This window comes from Dromiciops gliroides, chromosome 2, assembly GCF_019393635.1.
Source record: "Dromiciops gliroides isolate mDroGli1 chromosome 2, mDroGli1.pri, whole genome shotgun sequence".
NCBI lineage: Eukaryota > Metazoa > Chordata > Mammalia > Microbiotheria > Microbiotheriidae > Dromiciops > Dromiciops gliroides.
The window spans coordinates 661,926,711-661,944,602 of NC_057862.1; the positions used below are offsets into that span (position 1 = coordinate 661,926,711).

The window sequence follows — 17,892 nt, forward strand, 5'->3', positions numbered from 1 at the left end:
CCATGGGAGGAGTAGAGGGTGGGGTCTGGAGAGGAGGGGAGGGACCAGAGCAATTTGAATCAGACTTGATTTTGAACTCAGGCCTGGATTCCTCTTCCCCCACTTTGCCTCCAGGTGCTAAGGGATTAAAAGCTTCTAGAGGGTGGGTCATTGCCTCCAGGCATGCAAAATTAGAGCAACAATTAGTGTTAGAACTGGGAAAAGCTGCAGGAATCTCTTCAGGTTTCTCTGAAAAAGCATGGTTGGGAGAGGGAGAGATATTTCCTTGTGTGAGTAAGTTGCTGGCTCTTTTAACAAAAATAAAAAGAAAAATAGAAAATCCACAAAAACAAAGCATTAACATGATCTTATCTCCCATTTGTCTGGTTAAACAGACTAAAATAAAAAATAGGGTAATTAGGGAGTTTAAAAGGTCCATTCGAAAAAATCCAAAGGGAAAACACAGCCAGTACGCCCGTACTTAGCAATTTAAAGGGTAGGGGAAATTTCTTACCCAACCAGAAGATCAGAAGAAGACTGAGGTTTAGCTTTCCTCTTCGTGGTCAGCCATCTGTTAAGGGCTAAAATTCTAGCTAGTCTGTCTAAAATATCTAATGAGTGGTCGCCAATAAATTATAAGCTTTAGCAAGAGTTAGGCTTTTAAGCATTTATTAAGGAAAACAAGAATTTGGTAAAGAGAGAGAGAAAGGCCTAGATTCCTATCTATTAAAGGGAGAGCACATTTCTAGCTCCCTTCTCCGCCAGAGTCCAGAGGCAAGAGCGCGAGACTGAGCGCCAGTCTCTTCCTTCCTCCTCCCACTAGCCCGCGTCACTTCCTGACTCCTGGTCTTGCCCTCAAAGACCTTCCCTTCATGGGCAGAACTCTTCTACAGTAAGTATCCAGCAGGTGGCGTTATTCCAATCGTTACAGGGCCATTTGTCCCAGTATGTCCTGGGTAATTATAATAATAATCTGGTGCAATGATGGTAGTTGGAGAAGTAAAGGATAAATCACTTAAGTATCTTTGCCAAGAAAACGCCAAAATGGGGCTATGAAATCATACACAACTGAAATGTTTGAACAACAAGAACAACAAATTACAGTAAAGGAGTGGCCTATTGTCTATTTCCATTCTCCTATAATGAAACACCCTAATTTGGAGTGACATGCGGAGCCTAGCCACAAAGAGAGGTATCAATATAATCCAACTGTGCCAGATCTGGATAGTCCATGTACCACTGAGACACTCCTTTACCAAATCAGTTGTAATGTTTACCAGCTAAGGGAGTAATAGAGTGATAGACCTTGATTCGAATCCTCTCTCCCTTGAAATTAAATAACCACATAACCTTTCTGTGAGAAATAATTATTAATAATGGGGGGACCCAGAGACAAGTTTCAGTCCCTTCTCCCCCTGCCCCCCCCAATCCAGAAATTCCGGGAACTTCCACAAATCTTATTTGGGATAAACCTAAGGGAACAAAAGGAATGGGGATTCATTCTTTTGTTTATCTCAGTGAATTGATGGTATTAAACCACACACTAGACTTCACCTTTGCTCTTCATGTATTTTGATACAGCAAAACCGCTACCAGGTCTGTATCTCATTTTTTCCCCTGAAATTACATGTAAAAACAAATTTTGACATAATTTTTTTCAAACTTTGTGTTCCAACTTCTCTTCCTCCCTCCTCCCCCACCCTATCCCCTAAGAATTCAAGGTCTGTATTTCATGAAAAGAGAAAAGGACCCATCTGTACAAAAATATTATTTATAACAGCTCCTTTTGTGGTAGCAAAGAATTGGAAATTGAGGGGATGGCCATCAATTGGGGAATGGATGAGCAAGTCATGGTATATGAATGTAATGGAATACTATTGTGCTATAAGAAATGATGAGCAGGGGGCAGCTAGGTGGCGCAGTGGATAGAGCACCAGCCTTGGAGTCAGGAGTACCTGAGTTCAAATCCTACCTCAGACACTTAACACTTACTAGCTGTGCGACCCTGGGCAAGTCACTTAACCCCCATTGCCTCACTAAAAAAAAAAAAGAAGAAGAAGAAGAAAGAAATGATGAACAGGCAATTTCAGAAAAATCTGGAAAGACTTATGTGAACTAATGGTGAGTGAACTGAGCAGAAACAGGAGAACATTGTACATAATAACAGCAACATTATGCAATGATCAGCTATGATGGACTTAGCTCTTCTCAGGAATGCAATGATCCAAGACAATTCAAAAAGACTCAGGATGGAAAATGTCCTTCATATCCAGGAAAAGAACTATGGAGTGTGAATTCACATTGAAACATAGTATTTTCACTTTTTTTTCTTCCTTTTGGTTTTTCCCTTTTGTTCTAATCCTTTTTTCACAACATGTCTAATGTGGAAATGTTTAGTATGATTGTCCTCTATAGCCTATATAAGATTGCCTATTGTCTTAGGGAGAGGGGAGAAAAAAAAGGGAGAGAGAAAAGCTTGGAACTCCAAATCTTACAAAAATGAATGTTGAAAATGATATTTACATGTAATTGGGAAAAATAAAATACTATGGAAAAAGTACTATGAAGATGGACAAAAATAAAGATTAAAAAGTACTGTAATGTTGCGAAAAAATTTTAAGTCCAACAGAAGAATAAAAATAACAGAGTTTCCAGGCTAAAGCAAATAGGTTTATTGAGAGAGGGCCAGTCCCTCAACTAAACCGGTCATCCAGGCTTTGGGCCTGAAAGACTCAGAAGTACAAACTACATAGGTTTATATACCCCGGGGGACATTATCTAAAATTAGAACATAGTCTTGAGTAATAACAAGGGATCAGCACTATGATATCAATAGGGTGGATCATTGGTAGACCAGTGTAAGGCGGCGTGAACAGTATTACTGACCACCTACAGACCCTGTGACATTTCCTAGGGCGGATATCACAAGATCTACTACACTATGTCATAGGAAAATTGAGAAACATGGAAAAAGGACTTTACCTACTAACCTTATGCAATCTATATGAATCACAATTATTTTTTGTTAATATATGGAATATTATTTTAATTAAATCACTTAAAACTATAGTAAATCTCTTATAACTAAGGGATGGGGAAAATCTCACTCAAAGTAATCACCTATTATTTGTAAAAAAGATAGGGACTGAAGCTGAATATTTCCTGTCCTGGTGTGATTTAACATCAATTTGGGGAGAAGGCAACAGGTATCAACAGTGTCATTTCATGAGGGAAAGAAGACAGATATCAGAAGAAAAGCAGAGGCCTCCCCAATGGAATGGAACCTGAGCTGTGCTCCAAAGGAAGCTGGGTATCCTTCCAGGTGGAGGTGTGTGGGGGCCTGCCTGGCCCTCTGAGGGGGCCCCCTGTGCAGGGCCTGGCAATACATGAGGGAAGGCTGTGTGCAGGAAGAACCAGCAGGCTGGTGTTACTAGAACAGAAAGGACACAGAGCTGGGTGATGTGACATGAGCCTGGGAAGGGAGGAGGGAGCCACACTGTTGGGAATGTGAGATGCCAGGTTGGGCACTTTGTGTTTTATTCTAGAGTCATCAGGAAGGCAGTGGAGATTTTTGGATGAGAAAGCGACACACGTAAATTTAATGAATATCACCTTGGCTCCCGTGTGGAAGAGGGAAAATTACAAGAGTTTCAGATGATCTGGTGCTTTATGGTAATAAAGCTGTTTCTGTACTTTAGTGGTTCTGATCCACATTCAAGTCCTGTTACTTCAGTCATGCATGAGGGACAAGGTTAGATTAGATATCTTCAACATGTTCTTTGAACTAATTTTTCATCATTTTGGCAACTCACAGAGGTTTAAACAGCTAATAAGAAGTAGAACTAACACTTAGGCCAAACTCAAAGGATGATAGTTTTATTCCCCCAAATATCTTTGGCAGCTAGCATGGATCTTTCCCAAAACAGGCCAAGGGACCCTCAGCCCTCCCTCAGGGTAACCGGTGACCATATCACTTCACATCTGATTATCTCAGTTTCCTCATATGTAAAAGGGTACTAGTACTCCCTGTCAGGGCTATTAGCTAATAGTACATGTCTTTTAATGAAATTATAAAGGTAAAACAAGATTAAAATTTAATATACTTTGCAAACTTGAAGGCACTCAATAAAGGTTAGCTATATAATAACAATAATAATAGTTTTAACATCATTGTTGTTATCATTATTATTTGGCATCATCCATTTTATGAACACCTTTAGAGCCTGGATTATTTCTGATTTTCTATTTCTCTGCCCATCATTTAGCATTCAGTTTTTCCCATAGCTTAATAAGTGGTTTTTCACCTCTTGGTGTCTGAATGCAGATCAGTCTACTTTTTTATACTTCTTTCCTTCTTTCTTTACCTCCTTCCTTCCCTCCCTTCCTCCCTCCCTCCCTCCCTCCCTCCCTTCCTTCCTTCCTTCCTTCCTTCCTTCCTTCCTTCCTTCCTTCCTTCCTTCCTTCCTTCCTGCCTTCCTTCCTGCCTTCCTTCCTGCCTTCCTTCCTGCCTTCCTTCCTGCCTTCCTTCCTTCCTTTCCTCCCTCCCTTCTCTGTCCTTCCTTCCTTCCTTCCTTCCTTCCTTCCTTCCTTCCTTCCTTCCTTCCTTCCTTCCTTCCTTCCTTCCTTCCTCTTTGTTTCTTGGTTTCTTTTTTTTGTTTCTCTCTCTCAGTATATGTCTTTTTAACAGCATGCCTACCTATGAAATATGTTTTGCCGGACTGCACATGCATGACATGTTTCAAAGAGATTCACTTCTCAATGAGGGAAAAGGAAAGGGACGCAGAAAATTTGAAATGCAAAATCAAAATGAAATGAAGGTTGAAATTATTTTACTGTAATTTCAAATAGCAAGAGTGCTTTTTCACATATTTACTCATTGTTGATTGATTAAAGAAAGAAGAAACTAGAGGCAGGTAGATAAAACAGAGGGTTCTTGCAATTCACCAAGACATATATGTCTTTGTTTGTTTGTATTTTTGCAGGGCAGTGAGGGTTAAATGACACTTGTCAAGTGTCTGAGGCCAGATTTGAACTCAGGTCCTCCTGACTCCAAGGATGGTGGTCTATCCACTGTGCCACCCAGCTTCCCCACACCAAGACAGATATGACCACCTGGGAGTGAATGATTCTAGTCTCCTGGTGTCTGTCTCTGAGCCACTCCCCTTCACCTTCCTTGCCTCACATTGGGCACAGATTTGCTGAGAGCCACATTTAGAGAAATAGTCCCAGCCAGGATATGGGATGGATCATAGGATACATCCTCACCTTTAGTGAATGGCTGGAATGGGAAAATGGGGCAAGGGCAGACATAACATTTTCCTCCATGATGCTCAGAACAACTACAATAATCTCATCTAATGAATGACAAAACCCATTCACCCAGGAATGAAACTCTAGTAGGTTCTTCCCAGGGGCCCAGGCTAAGATCTCTCCAGTGTCAGCCAGGCCCTACCTCTCTACCTCCTTGACTTCACACCCTCTCCAGCAGGGGGCGGTAGAGGCCAGGTATATGAGCTGAGGCAGGTGAGGCACCTCCAGAGCCTACAGGCTGTGAGCTCTTGCCATCTCTGCCCCCTCCCCAGGACTGGGAGCTCCCACCAGGTTATGGGGGATCTAGTCCTGGGGCACAGAGAGAAGCCCCCCCTCATTCACCCACAACCAGCTCCAACCATTCCCATATCAGACACTAAACAGGAGCTTGTCTTTGCTCCTGAGGTCACACACTGAGGACAGAGAGGAGGGAGACCCCTCCCCCAGAGTCAGGCTCAGCCAGGGTGACTCAGGGTGACTCACAGGGTCCTGAGAAGAGGCTCAGAGCAGACCTGGGGCTGTTTTGCATATGGAGCCCCAGGGGCCTGCAGGGAGCCCTGCTCAGGGTACAAAAGCTTCCTCCCTCCTTGCTGCCCCCTCAGGGCTCTGACTGCTCTCTCTGCAGGTGTCTGAAGGCCAGGATGATCTCCCCATGGCAGCTCCTCTGGCTGCTGGTGCTCTGGGCTCAGGGTAAGACCCAGCAGGGCAGGGAAGGGGTGAGGAGGTCACAGGATTTCAGGGAATAAAGACCTGATGACCCCTGGATCCAGGGGGTGAGGGAGCTTAGGCACAACACAGGCAGGTGGGGCTGAGGAGCATGGACAGGCCCCAGATTACAAACATTGTGAGGTCTGTGGGAAAGATGATTTATGTCCCATGTTGACAGGAAATACAAGTACTTGTCAGTCATTTGGGATTTCCAGATCTCCACAGAATTTTCTTTTTTATGTCCTTTAACTTGGACATTCACACAATTCTTTATTCCTTGAACTTTTTTTGGTTTCCTAGATTCCCAAGGAGCCATTGAGCTGACCCAGTCTCCAGCTTCCTTGTCTGGGTCTCCAGGAGAGAGAGTCACCCTCAGCTGCAAGGCCAGTCAGAGTGTGACAGATAGTGATGGTGATAGCTACCTTCACTGGTACCAGCAGAAACCTGGCCAAGCCCCCAGACTTCTCATCCATTGGGCTTACAAGCTGGCATCTGGAGTCCCTGCCAGGTTCAGTGGCAGTGAGTCTGGGACAGATTTCACTCTCACCATCAGTAATTTGGAGCCTGAGGATGCTGGAGATTATTACTGTCTGCAGAGCTATGATGAAGTCCCACAGTGCTTCAGGCCTGAACAAGAACCTCCCCAGGCTGCTCAGGGGGTTCACCTCAGAGCAGCAGCTGCTTCCTCTCTGGTCCCCAGACAGAGCAGCCTCTGCCCTCTGGGCAGCCTCACATCTCCCAGGGCTTCCCCTTTCTGGCCCCACTGATCTCCTTCTTTATCACAAAGCTTTGTCAATCACATATCCTGTCCCAAAATGAGGGGAGGCAGAACAGCTCCCTGGGAAACAAAGAGGAAGATCCAAATGGGAAATGCTGATATTTCACATCCAGTTGAGATATTTACCTCTATATAACGTGTTTCTCTTCCTTGCAGTGAGGTATATGTTGAGCATGCTTTGCTCCAGTTCTATGTAGCAATGATATAACATATTTGTTATTGTTGTTCAGTAGCGTCAGACTTTTCAAGACCACTGTGGGTTTTCTTGGCAAAGATCCTGGAGGAGTTTGCCATTCATCACATTTTATAGATGAGGAAACTGAGGCAAACAGGGATAAGTGACTTGCCCAGGGTCACTTAACTGGACACTATGATCTCACAGGGCTGTGGGTTTTTTGTGACCTGGTCCTGGCCAAGAACCAAGGTGAATGCCCACACTGACCCAGTCTCCCCTCTCCCAAGTCAGGGACACTTACTGGCTGACTCAGGCTCACCTGTGCCCCTGTGTGGGTTGGAGTGTCCTTCCCACCAAGGACTGGGGGAGTCCCTAGGAGCATATGTGGCAGGGTCACACCCATTCACTGGCTATCTCTATAAGGTGTCTCTTACTCTATTCTCTGCCCCAAGGGATCTCTTCATGGTGTGAAGGCCCAAGGCCTTTTTCATTCCCTTTATGACCCAGGACACACAGATGTTTTCACTACTGCTCCAGGGCTCTCTTGTCAGCCTTTATCCCTGAAAAGAAGAGGGCACTGGTTCAGCTCCTGTTTCAACTCAATGGTGTCTTGGGTCCCTGTTCTCACAATGCTCCCAGAGTCTGTCCTTCACACTGTAAGGGCCAAAATTTTATATACGGAGCATAATAGGGTGACTCACCTTAATATTGGGGTTCTGGAAATATGAGGGACTCTTTTAGGTTTAATTTCCCCTTTGAACTTTCCTTTTTATATATTCCTCCCAGGCCAATAAGAAAAGGAGCCTCTGAGCCTTAGTTCATAAAGGATCAGGTTTTATTGCTTGGGAGTTAATTAGACCACAAAGGTGAAACCAATTAGGGAAATAAGGAAGTAGAAATACAGATAGACAGTCTTAACTCTAAGCTTAGCCTATGCGATCCCAGAGATTAAGCTAGTTCAAAGGAATTTAGAGTTTTCCTTCATAAAACTCACCAATCCCAAACTGTCCACCCAGCCGAGAACCAGCACACCCAAGACCGAGCATGAAACATGCCACCACCAAGCCAAGCCAAGCACTACCAGACTGCTCTCCAGGCCGAAAGAGGCCGAACTTTGTGAACACCCCGCCTACTGGAAGTTTCCTCCCTTCTGGTGGAGTTTCCCCCCCCCCAAAAGGGGAGGTCCTTCCAAAGCTGCTCAGTAGCATGCACAATCTCAGGGTGGGCCAGGTGGGCCAGGGTGGGCCCCTCCCAAATGATTCAGCTAAAACTTTCAATATTAATCTTTACCGCAAATAATTTTTACCACAACACTCACGCTCCCAGTTTCTTACATTGAATTTCTTTACATGGACTTTCTTACATGAAATGAAGGTCATAGAGCAGGCACAGTAAAGTCAATGTAAAGTTAATTTCAGTTGATTCAGAAAGTGAGACATGGGCAATCAGGGAAATGTGATATCCTAGAAGAGGGGGTGTTTGAACTCAGTTTTGAGGAATGCTGGGGATTCTCAAATTCAGGTATGTGGAGGGGGCATTTCAGGAAGGGGCACAGACTGGGAAAAGGCCTGGAGACTGAAGATGAGACATCATTTGTGATGGAGAGTAAGACAGTTGTTTAGTTTGGATTGTAGAATAAATGAAGGCATGTAGTGTGCCATTATTCTGGAAAGGGAGGCTGAGCTAGATGGTAAAGGCTTCAAATGACAGAGTGGTTTGTATTTTATCCTAAAGACAAAAAGAAGCTATTTAAGTTTACTCAGGCAGTCTGTCAGTAAACATTTATTAAATGCCTTCCATGTGCTGGGCAGAGGAATTTTGTGGTCAGATCCTGTTAAATGCCCAGAAACCATCAGGGCTTGATGCTATGGGGGGGGCAGGGGGGGGAAGGATGCCCTGTTTTCTGTTGGTCCAGAAAAATTAAGACATTTTCTAATTACCTAATAAGTAAGGAGTTAGGAATTAGGAAGAAGGAAATAAGAATGAAGAATCGAAGTAGGAATCCTAACTCTGATGGTACCATCCCAGCAAGAGGATGAAAGGAGGTTAGAGGGCTCAGGCTCTAGCAGCCAAACTGGTTCTCATCATGTGACCAGTCACTCACTGGGCTCCCCCCCCCCCCATCTAGATCTAGAAAACAGAAAGGCTAGCACAACTTTATAGAAAAAGCAGCTTCCTTACCAGAAATGTGCCTGTGAGATATTTTGTGTGTGTATGAATAGTCAGTACATCCATTGGGATTGGCTTCTCAGACACAGATACGACACCCACACGAGGGGAATAGAAATCCTTTCTTGTATTCTATGCATGTGTATGTGACTCTATAGCGATATTAATTCTGTCTACTTTGTATCATTGCTCCACAGTAAGAATCCTAAGCAGGTGATGTGGCTGACCCAGTCTCCAGCCTCCCCATCCAGGGCTCCTGGAGAGGGTCACCATCAACTTCTGAGCCAGTGAGAATATCTTATATACTGATGGCCTCAGTGACCCAGCCTGGCACCAGCAGCCACCTGGACAGTCTCTCAAGCTCCCGATCTCTTGACCTTCCACCTGAACTCTGGGTTCCCTCCCTGCCCATTTCAGTAGCAATGGACCTGGGACACATTGTCCTCTCACAATCAGCAGTGTAAAACCTGAGGATGTTGCACATTCCCATTGTGAAGATTATTATGATTACCCTCCGGCAGAGTCCCTGACCCTTATAAAAGCCTTCAGTGTATTGAGTCTTGTAATCCAAGGCAGCTGCTGACTCCTGCAGAGCCCCAGATGTTTAGCAGCGAATAGACCCTAGGGAGGACTGGCCCTAATTCATTCCAGTTAAGGGGAACCTTTGTTTCAGCATCACTTGAGCTAATGAGTGGCAGAGAGTGGGAGGAGGAGGAAATATAACCAACCCCCAACCTGCCCACTCTTGGCTCTTGGCAGGTTCACAAACCTCATTCCCCAAGCAGGGTCATCAGGAAAGCTGGTCTCCTTCCTGAGAACCTGTTAACCTCTCCCTTACAGTCTACCTCAGTAATGCTCAGATGCAGTTTATCTGGGAAGGATCTGAAGGAATCCCAGGGAGGGGCTGGCCTGAACTTGAAATGATCTTCTTTAGTCCTTCACTGAGTTGGGCAGGACAAGGCCTGTAGCAGTGCTCTGAAGGCCCCATTTCCTCTTTTTTATTTTATTTTGCAGGGCAATGAGGGTTAAGTGACTTGCCCAGGGTCACACAGCTAGTAAGTGTCAAGTGTCTGAGGTTGGATTTGAACTCAGGTCCTCCTGACTCCAGGGCCGGTGCTCTATCCACTGTGCCACCTAGCTGCCCCACACCAAGACAGATATGATCACCTGGAAGTGAATGATTCTAATCTCCTTGTGTCTGTCTCTGAGCTAGTCACCCTCACCTTCCTCGCCTCACATTGGGTACAGATTTACTGAGAGCCACATTTTGAGAAATAGTCACAGCCAGGATATGGGATAGATCTGAGTATAGTTTCTCACCTTTAGTGCATGTCTGGAATGGGAAAATGGGGCAAGGGCAGACATAACATTTTTCTCAATGATGCTCAGAACAACTACAATAATCTCATTTAATGATTGACAAAACCCATTCACCCAGGAATGAGGCTCTAGTAGGTTCTTCCCAGGAGCCCAGGCTAAAATCTGTCCAGTGTCAGCCAGCCCCGCTCCTCTCTGCTTCCTTGACTTCACACCTTCTCCAGCAGGGGGGGGGGTAGAGTCCAGGTGCATCAGCAGAGGCAGGTGAGGCACCTTCAAAGCCTACATACTGTTAGCTCCTGCCACCTCTGCCCCCTCCCCAGGCTGGGAGCTCTCTCCTGGTTATGGGGGATCTAGTTCTAAGGCACAGAGAGAAGGCTCCCTTCATTCATCCACAGCCTGCTACAATCATTCCCGTATAAGACACTAAACATGAGCTTGTCTCTGCTCTTGAGGTCAGACATTGAGGATGGAGAGGAGGGAAACCCCTCCCCCAGATGCATGTACCAAACTGCTTTCTCAATGACAGGAAAGAAGAAAATCTGGAAATCAAAATGAAAAACAAATGAAGGTAAAATAGTTTTTTAAATGCAGTTGTAAAAAATAAAATATGTTGAAAAAGCATAAGATCTTTTTCATGTATTCATTAATTGTTGATTGAATAGAGAGAGAATAGATTAGACACAGATGGGTCAAAACTGGGGTTCTTGCAATCCCCCAGGACAGAAGGGAGGAGCCAGAAGTGAATGACTCTCTCCTGTCTCCTTGTGTCTGTCTCCAAGCCAGTCACCCTCGCTTCAGAGCCTTACACTGGACACAGACTTACCCAGATCCACATTTCTAGAAACAGTCACAGCCAGGACATGGGATGGATCATAGTAAGTGTGCCCACCTTTATTGCTTGTCCAGAATGGAAAATGGGGACAAGGGGAGAGATCACATTGTCCTCCATGATGCTCAGAACAATTGCAGTAATCTTAGCTAGTGGCTGACAAAACCCATTCACCCAGGAATGAGGCTCTAGTAGGTTCTTCTCAGGGGCCCAGGCAAAGATCAAGCAGCCCCTCCCCTCTGTCTCCGTGAATTCACACCTTCTCCAGCAGGGGGCAGTAGAGGGATAGGTTCATGAGCAGATGCCTTTGAGGTACCTCCAGAGCCTACAAGCTGTGAGCTCCTGCCACCTCTGCCCCCTCCCCAGGGCTGGGAGCTCTCTCCTGGTTATGGGGGAGGCTAGTCCTGGGGCACACAGAGAAGCCCCCCCTCATTCATCCACAACCAGCTCCAACCATTCCCATGTCAGACACTAAACAGGAGCTTGTCTTTGCTCCTGAGGTCACACACTGAGGACAGAGAGGATGGAAGCCCCTCCCCCAGAGTCAGGCTCAGCCAGGGTGACTCAGTGTGGCTCACAGGGTCCTGAGAGGAGGCTCAGAGCAGACCTGGGGCTCTTTTGCATATGGAGCCCCAGGGGCCTGCAGGGAGCCCTGCTCAGGGTAGAAAAGCTTCCTCCCTCCTTGCTGCCCCCTCAGGGCTCTGAGTGCTCTCTCTGCAGGTGTCTGAAGGCCAGGATGGTCTCCCCATGGCAGCTCCTCTGGCTGCTGGTGCTCTGGGCTCAGGGTAAGACCCAGCAGGGCAGGGAAGGGGTGAGGAGGGCACAGGTTTTCAGGGATTAAAGACCTGATGACCCCTGGATCCAGGGGGTGAGGAAGCTTAGGCACAACACAGACAGGTGGGGGCTGAGGAGCCTGACCAGGCCCCAGATTACAAACATTGTGGGGTCTGTGGGAAAGGTGGTTTATGTCCCACATTGACAGTAACTACAACTTCTTGTCAGTCATTTGGGATTTCAGGGGCGTTGTTCCTACACTTTGACTTGAACATTAACACATTTCTGTCTTCTTCTAATTTTGTTTTTTTTTCCCTAGATTCCCGAGGAGCCATTGTGCTGACCCAGTCTCCAGCCTCCTTGTCTGGGTCTTCAGGAGAGAGAGTCACCATCAGCTGCAAGGCCAGTCAGAGTGTGAGTAGCTACCTTAACTGGTACCAGCAGAAACCTGGCCAAGCCCCCAGGCTCCTCATCTACTGGGCTGACAGCCTGGCATCTGGAGTGCCTGCCCGGTTCAGTGGCAGTGGGTCTGGGACAGATTTCACTCTCACCATCAGCAGCTTGGAGCCTGAGGATGCTGGAGTTTATTACTGTCAGCAGTATGATAGTTACCTTCTCCCACAGTGCTTCAGGCCTGAACAAAAACCTCCCCAGGCTTCTCATGGGATTCAGCTCAGAGCAGCAGCTGCTTCCTCTCTGGTCCCCAGGGCAGAGCAGCCCCTGCTCTCTGGGCAGGCTCACATCTCCCAGGGCTTCCCTTTCCTGGTCCCACAGGTGCCCTCCTTTCTCACAAAGCCTTGTCTGTCACATGCTCTGTCCCCAAGGCAGAGGGGAGGCAGCACAGCCCCCTGGGAAACAAAGGGGGAAATCAAATGGGGGAAACACTGACATTTCAAGTCCACTTGATAGCTTTGCCTCAACATAAAGTGATTCTCTTGTTGGGAGGTAAGTTCGTGTTGAAGAATTTGTGCTGCAGTCTTTTGTAGCAGTAATTTATATGTTTCCATGTTTGTTGCTGTGGGTCAGTTCTGTTTGATTCTTCATGACCCCATTTGGGATTCCTTGGCAGAGATCCTGGGGGGGTTTCCCATTTCCTTATCTGGCTCATTTTACAGATGAGGAAACTGAGGCAAATAGTGGTAAGTGACATGACCAGGGTCCCATAGCTAATAAGGGCCTATGGTCAGATTTGAACTCAGGAACATGAGTCTTTCTGATTCCAGGACCAGGGCTCCATTCACTGAGCCATCTGGCTACCACAATACAGACCAGATTCCTTTTTCCCCAGCTCTGGACACACTGGTCCCTTTTGACTGAGTTTCTCATAAGCTGGGCCTGGCCAAGAGCCAAGGTGAATGCCCCCACTCACCCATCCACCCCCCCAGTGAGGGACTCATCATTTTCCGCATCTAGGGGCATCATATCCTTATTGGCTGACTCAGGCTAATGTGTGCCCCTGTGTGGGTTGGAGTGTCCCTCCCACCTGGTATTGGGGGAGTTCCTGGAAGAGTAGGTGGCAGGGTCACACCCTTCCATTGGCCATCTCTACTCTCACTCTATTCTCTGCCCCAAAGCCTTCTTCATTCCCTTTAGGACCAAAGACACAAAGATGTCTTCACTACTGCTCCAGGGCTCTGTGGCCAGCCTTTGTCCCTGAAAAGAAGAGGGCACTTCAGGAAAGGGGCACAGCCTGGGAAAAGGCCTGGAGAGTGGAGATGAGACATCGTCTGTGATGGAGAGCAAGCTGGCTATTTAGTTTGGATGGTAGAATAAATGAAGGCGTGTACTGTGAAATTATTCTGGAAAGAGATGATAAGATAGATGGTAAAGGATTTAAATGACAGACTAGTTTGTATTTTATTCTAATGAAAAAAGAAGCCATTCAAGTTTATTCAATCAGTCTATCAGTAAACATTTATTAAACACCTTCCATGTGCTGGGCACTGGGTAGGGTAGTTCTATGGTCAGATCTATGCTCCACTCAAAGGACCACAGACCCTAAGAGCTTGACTTTATCATTTCAAACACAGATCCTTTCTCAGTCTGGGGCGGGGATAGGAGGCTGCCTTGTTATCTATTGGTCCAGAAAAATGAAAGTATTTTCAAAATTAACTAATAAAGAAGAAGGAATAAGGAAGAGGAAGGAAGAACTGGGAAGTAGGAATCCTAACTCTGATGGTACCATCCCAGCAAGAGGCTGAAATGGGGGTAGAGGCTGAGGCTCTAGCAGCCAAACTGATTCTCATCAGGTGACCATCCACTCCCTGGTCCCAGCACCCCCTCATCTAGATGTAGAGAACCTAGCGACTGATACTGCTTTACAAAACAAAGTTTTCTTCCCTAAGAAAGTGTTTAAGGGGGTATGTGTGTGTGTGTGTGTGTGTGTGTGAATGGTTCCTATATCCATTGGGATTGACATCCCAGACATAGGCACAACACCCACATTCAGAAGAAAGGAAATCCTTTCTGGCATTCTCTGTGTCTGTACCTATATGTAATTCTTCACGGAAATTAATTTCATTTTTTTTTGTCATTTTTCCACATTGAGAATCCTGTGCAGACAATGTGCTGACCCAGTCTCCATCCTCCCCTCTCTGTGACTCCTGGAGAGAAGGTCACCCTCAGCTGCAGGGCCAGTGAGAACCTCTGACCCAGGGATGGCCTCAGTGACCCAGCCTGGCACCAGCAGCCACCTGGACATTCTCTCAAGCTCCTGATCTCTTGGGCTTCCACCTGCACTCTAGGGTCCCTCTCTGCCCATGTTACTGTCAATGGGTCTGGGGCAGATGATCCTCTCACAATCAGCAATGTAGAACCTGAAGATGTTGCACATTCCCACTGTCAAGATTATTCTGACTACCTTCCCCCCAGAGCTCCAGTCCCCTATAAAAACCTGCCCAGGCTTTGGAGCCTTGAAACTCAGGGAAGGTGCTACTTCCTCCAGAGCCCCAGAGGAGGAGCAGCGAATACACCCTATGGAGGACTGGACTGGCCCTCCTCACAAGTAAAAGGATGCCTGTGGGACAGGCCAGACAAGACAAGGCCAAAATGATGAGTTGATGTCAAAGGAACTGAGGGCACAGACTGGAATCAAGGCTCTTCCCAATTGCTTCAGCATTCTCAGATGTCTCCATTAAAATCTGTCGGAACATGATGGTCAACTGGGGGGGGTGGTGGTTTACCTTGCCTCCTGTTTTCTCTCAGGGTGCCCTGCTGCCTCAGCGAGTTCTAAAAAAGGAATGGGAGTAGAGGAAGGTGTGGTGCCATTCCCAGGGCTCTGATGTCTATCTTCCCAATGGCATTTCTCTCCAGCTAGTCCTTGTGGACAACATGGTGCAGCGTGCTTATTTCTCTGGGGCATCCTTCTTTGCTTTTGGGTCACCTGGTTGAAAAGTGATTCACTTGGACCCTACTCTGTTCCAATCAGTTGTAATTAGTTTGTCTTTGCATAGGGATAGTGTTTGTAAATCCTGCATCTTAGACCTCAGACCTGGGAGCTGTAGGATGTAAGTTCACTAGCTTAATCATAGGAAACTAACTAGAGGCCCCCACCCTTGTTTATCCTTGTTAGAGTGATCAAGCTGAGCCTAGCAGAGGGGAAGAAATTCCGTGCAAAGTCCCCCAACTCATTTTTGTACCTCCAGATGACTACCCTTTTTCCAACATAAGCAGATGACAATCTTACGACCATCTTGTGATCACTTAGTGGATATGACCCCTGCTCTGCCCAACCTGAGATCCCCCGTTGACATGCCATTTCAAACTGCTGTAGCACTATTTGCCTCCCAAATCAATTGGTGTAACAACCAATGGGAAACTGCATTGTCTGAAGCCTTCTAGAGTGTTCAAGTATCAAATCTGGTATTGTAGAAATGTTTTGTATTGACTGGGGCTAATTTGGGGGCTAATCTGACTGTGGTACTTAATCTGGGACTGTTGACTAGCTGGCTATCTGACTGCTATTAATTTAATGTGGGCCATTTATAAAGTTCCACCACACTGCTCCCAAATTGATAAGCCTCTTACCTAAATAATCAAAGCAGAGTTTATTTATGAGATACTATTTAAAATTAAGAATACAGGGAAATAAAATGTACAACCTGACTGCATTGCGGGTGCACCTCTTTCCCACCTACTGTGCCTGGAACATCTTTAATACAATAAGGGCCAGGAGGCAGAGCCAAGATGGCGGAGGAGAGGCTGTGATTCCCACAAGCTCCAGATAAACCCATCCATTCACGCCCAAATAATGCAGTAAAAATCAAAACCCAGAACAGCCTAATGCACATAAGAACAGAGTGAGACTGTTTCTCCGCAAAAGAGAGCAATTCTGATCACCTACTGATCAGGCTGAACAGCTCAGCACACAGTCGGGACCCAGTCAGGGACACTGCTTCCAGTGCATGTCAGAGTCTTCAGCACCAGCAGCTTCTGAGGCTCCGATTACGGACTGGTGAGGGGGTTCGGCGGTAGGCGGGGGTGAAGTGGAGGCAGTGTCTACTGGAGTTGGGGCAAAGCGCCCTGGGTCTGAACCAGTGGGCTGAATTGAGTGGTGGTGGCCCATTGGGGGAGGGTAAAAGCATGCCAAGCTTCCGACCATAGAGAATCAGAGTTCAATCAGACTTCTGTTTCCAGGTCAAAGAGAGAGCAGCTGTGATTACTCACAAGCCAGGCAGGCTAAGAAGAAGCCCAATCACCCCCTGGGCCATGCTGTAGCACAAACAGTGTGTCCTGGAAGCAGCGCTACACTTCAAGAAGGAGTAAAAAGCCAAGAAATAGTAAGCCAGGATGAGTAGGCAGAGAAAGCAGAAGACCATCGAAAACTTCTTTGGGGGAAAGGTAGACCACAATACATCCTCAGAAGAAGAAGATAATAATAGGGTCAAAGCTCCAACATCCAAAGCTTCCAAGAAAAATATGAACTGGTCTCAGGCCATGGAAGCTCTCAAAAGGGACTTTGAGGAGAAAGTAGGAGAGATAGAACGAAGATGTAGAGAAAGAGAGGAAGGAATGGAAAGAGAGCAATGCAGGAGAGTCATGAGAAAAAAGTCAACAGTTTGAAAAGCCAAATGGAAAAGGAGATTAAAAAACTGTCTGCTGAAAATAATTGCCTAAGAATTAGGATTGAACAAATGGAAGCTAGTGACCTTATGAGAAACCAAGACACAGTAAAGCAAATCCAATTGAATGAAAAAATAGAGGGCAATGTGAAATATCTCTTTGGAAAAACAGCTGACCTGGAAAATAAATCTAGGAGAGATAATTTGAAAATCATTGGACTACCTGAAAACCATGACCAAAACAAGAGCTTAGACACCATCCTCCAAGAGATTGTGAGGGAAAATTACCCTGATATTCTAGAAGCAGAGGCTAAAATAGAAATTGAAAGAATCCACCGATCACCTCCTGAAAGAGATCCCAAAAGGAAAACCTCCAGGAATATCATAGCCAAATTCCAGAACTCCCAGGTCAAGGAGAAAATATTGCAAGCAGCTAGAAAAAAGGAATTTAAATACTGTGGAGCTCCAATAAGGATAAAGCAAGATCTAGCAGCTTCTACATTAAAGGACCGGAGGGCATGGAATATGATATTCCAGAGGGCAAAGGAACTGGGACTACAGCCAAAAATCACATACCTAGCAAAACTAAGCATCATCTTTCAGAGGCAAACGTGGAATTTCAAGGAGAAAGAAGACTTTCAGGCATTTGTTATGAAAAGACCTGAACTGAATAGAAAATTTGACTTTCAAATACAAGACCCTGGAGAAGCATAAAAAGATAAACAGGAAAAAGATTTCATGAGGGATATTAAAAGATCAAACTATTTATATTCCTACATGGGAAGATAAT

General features: G+C 45.9%; 1 gene segment (V, D, J or C); it reads left to right on the plus strand.

Annotated features, from left to right (window-relative positions):
* LOC122739544 overlaps positions 1–13,455 on the plus strand; it is a 29,821-nt gene extending 16,366 nt beyond the window's left edge. The window contains 2 exon segments of the V gene segment in view: positions 12,362–12,816; positions 13,372–13,455. Of these exon segments, the coding sequence occupies positions 12,362–12,816; positions 13,372–13,455 (539 nt within the window).
* Positions 13,456–17,892: the final 4,437 nt, after the last annotated feature.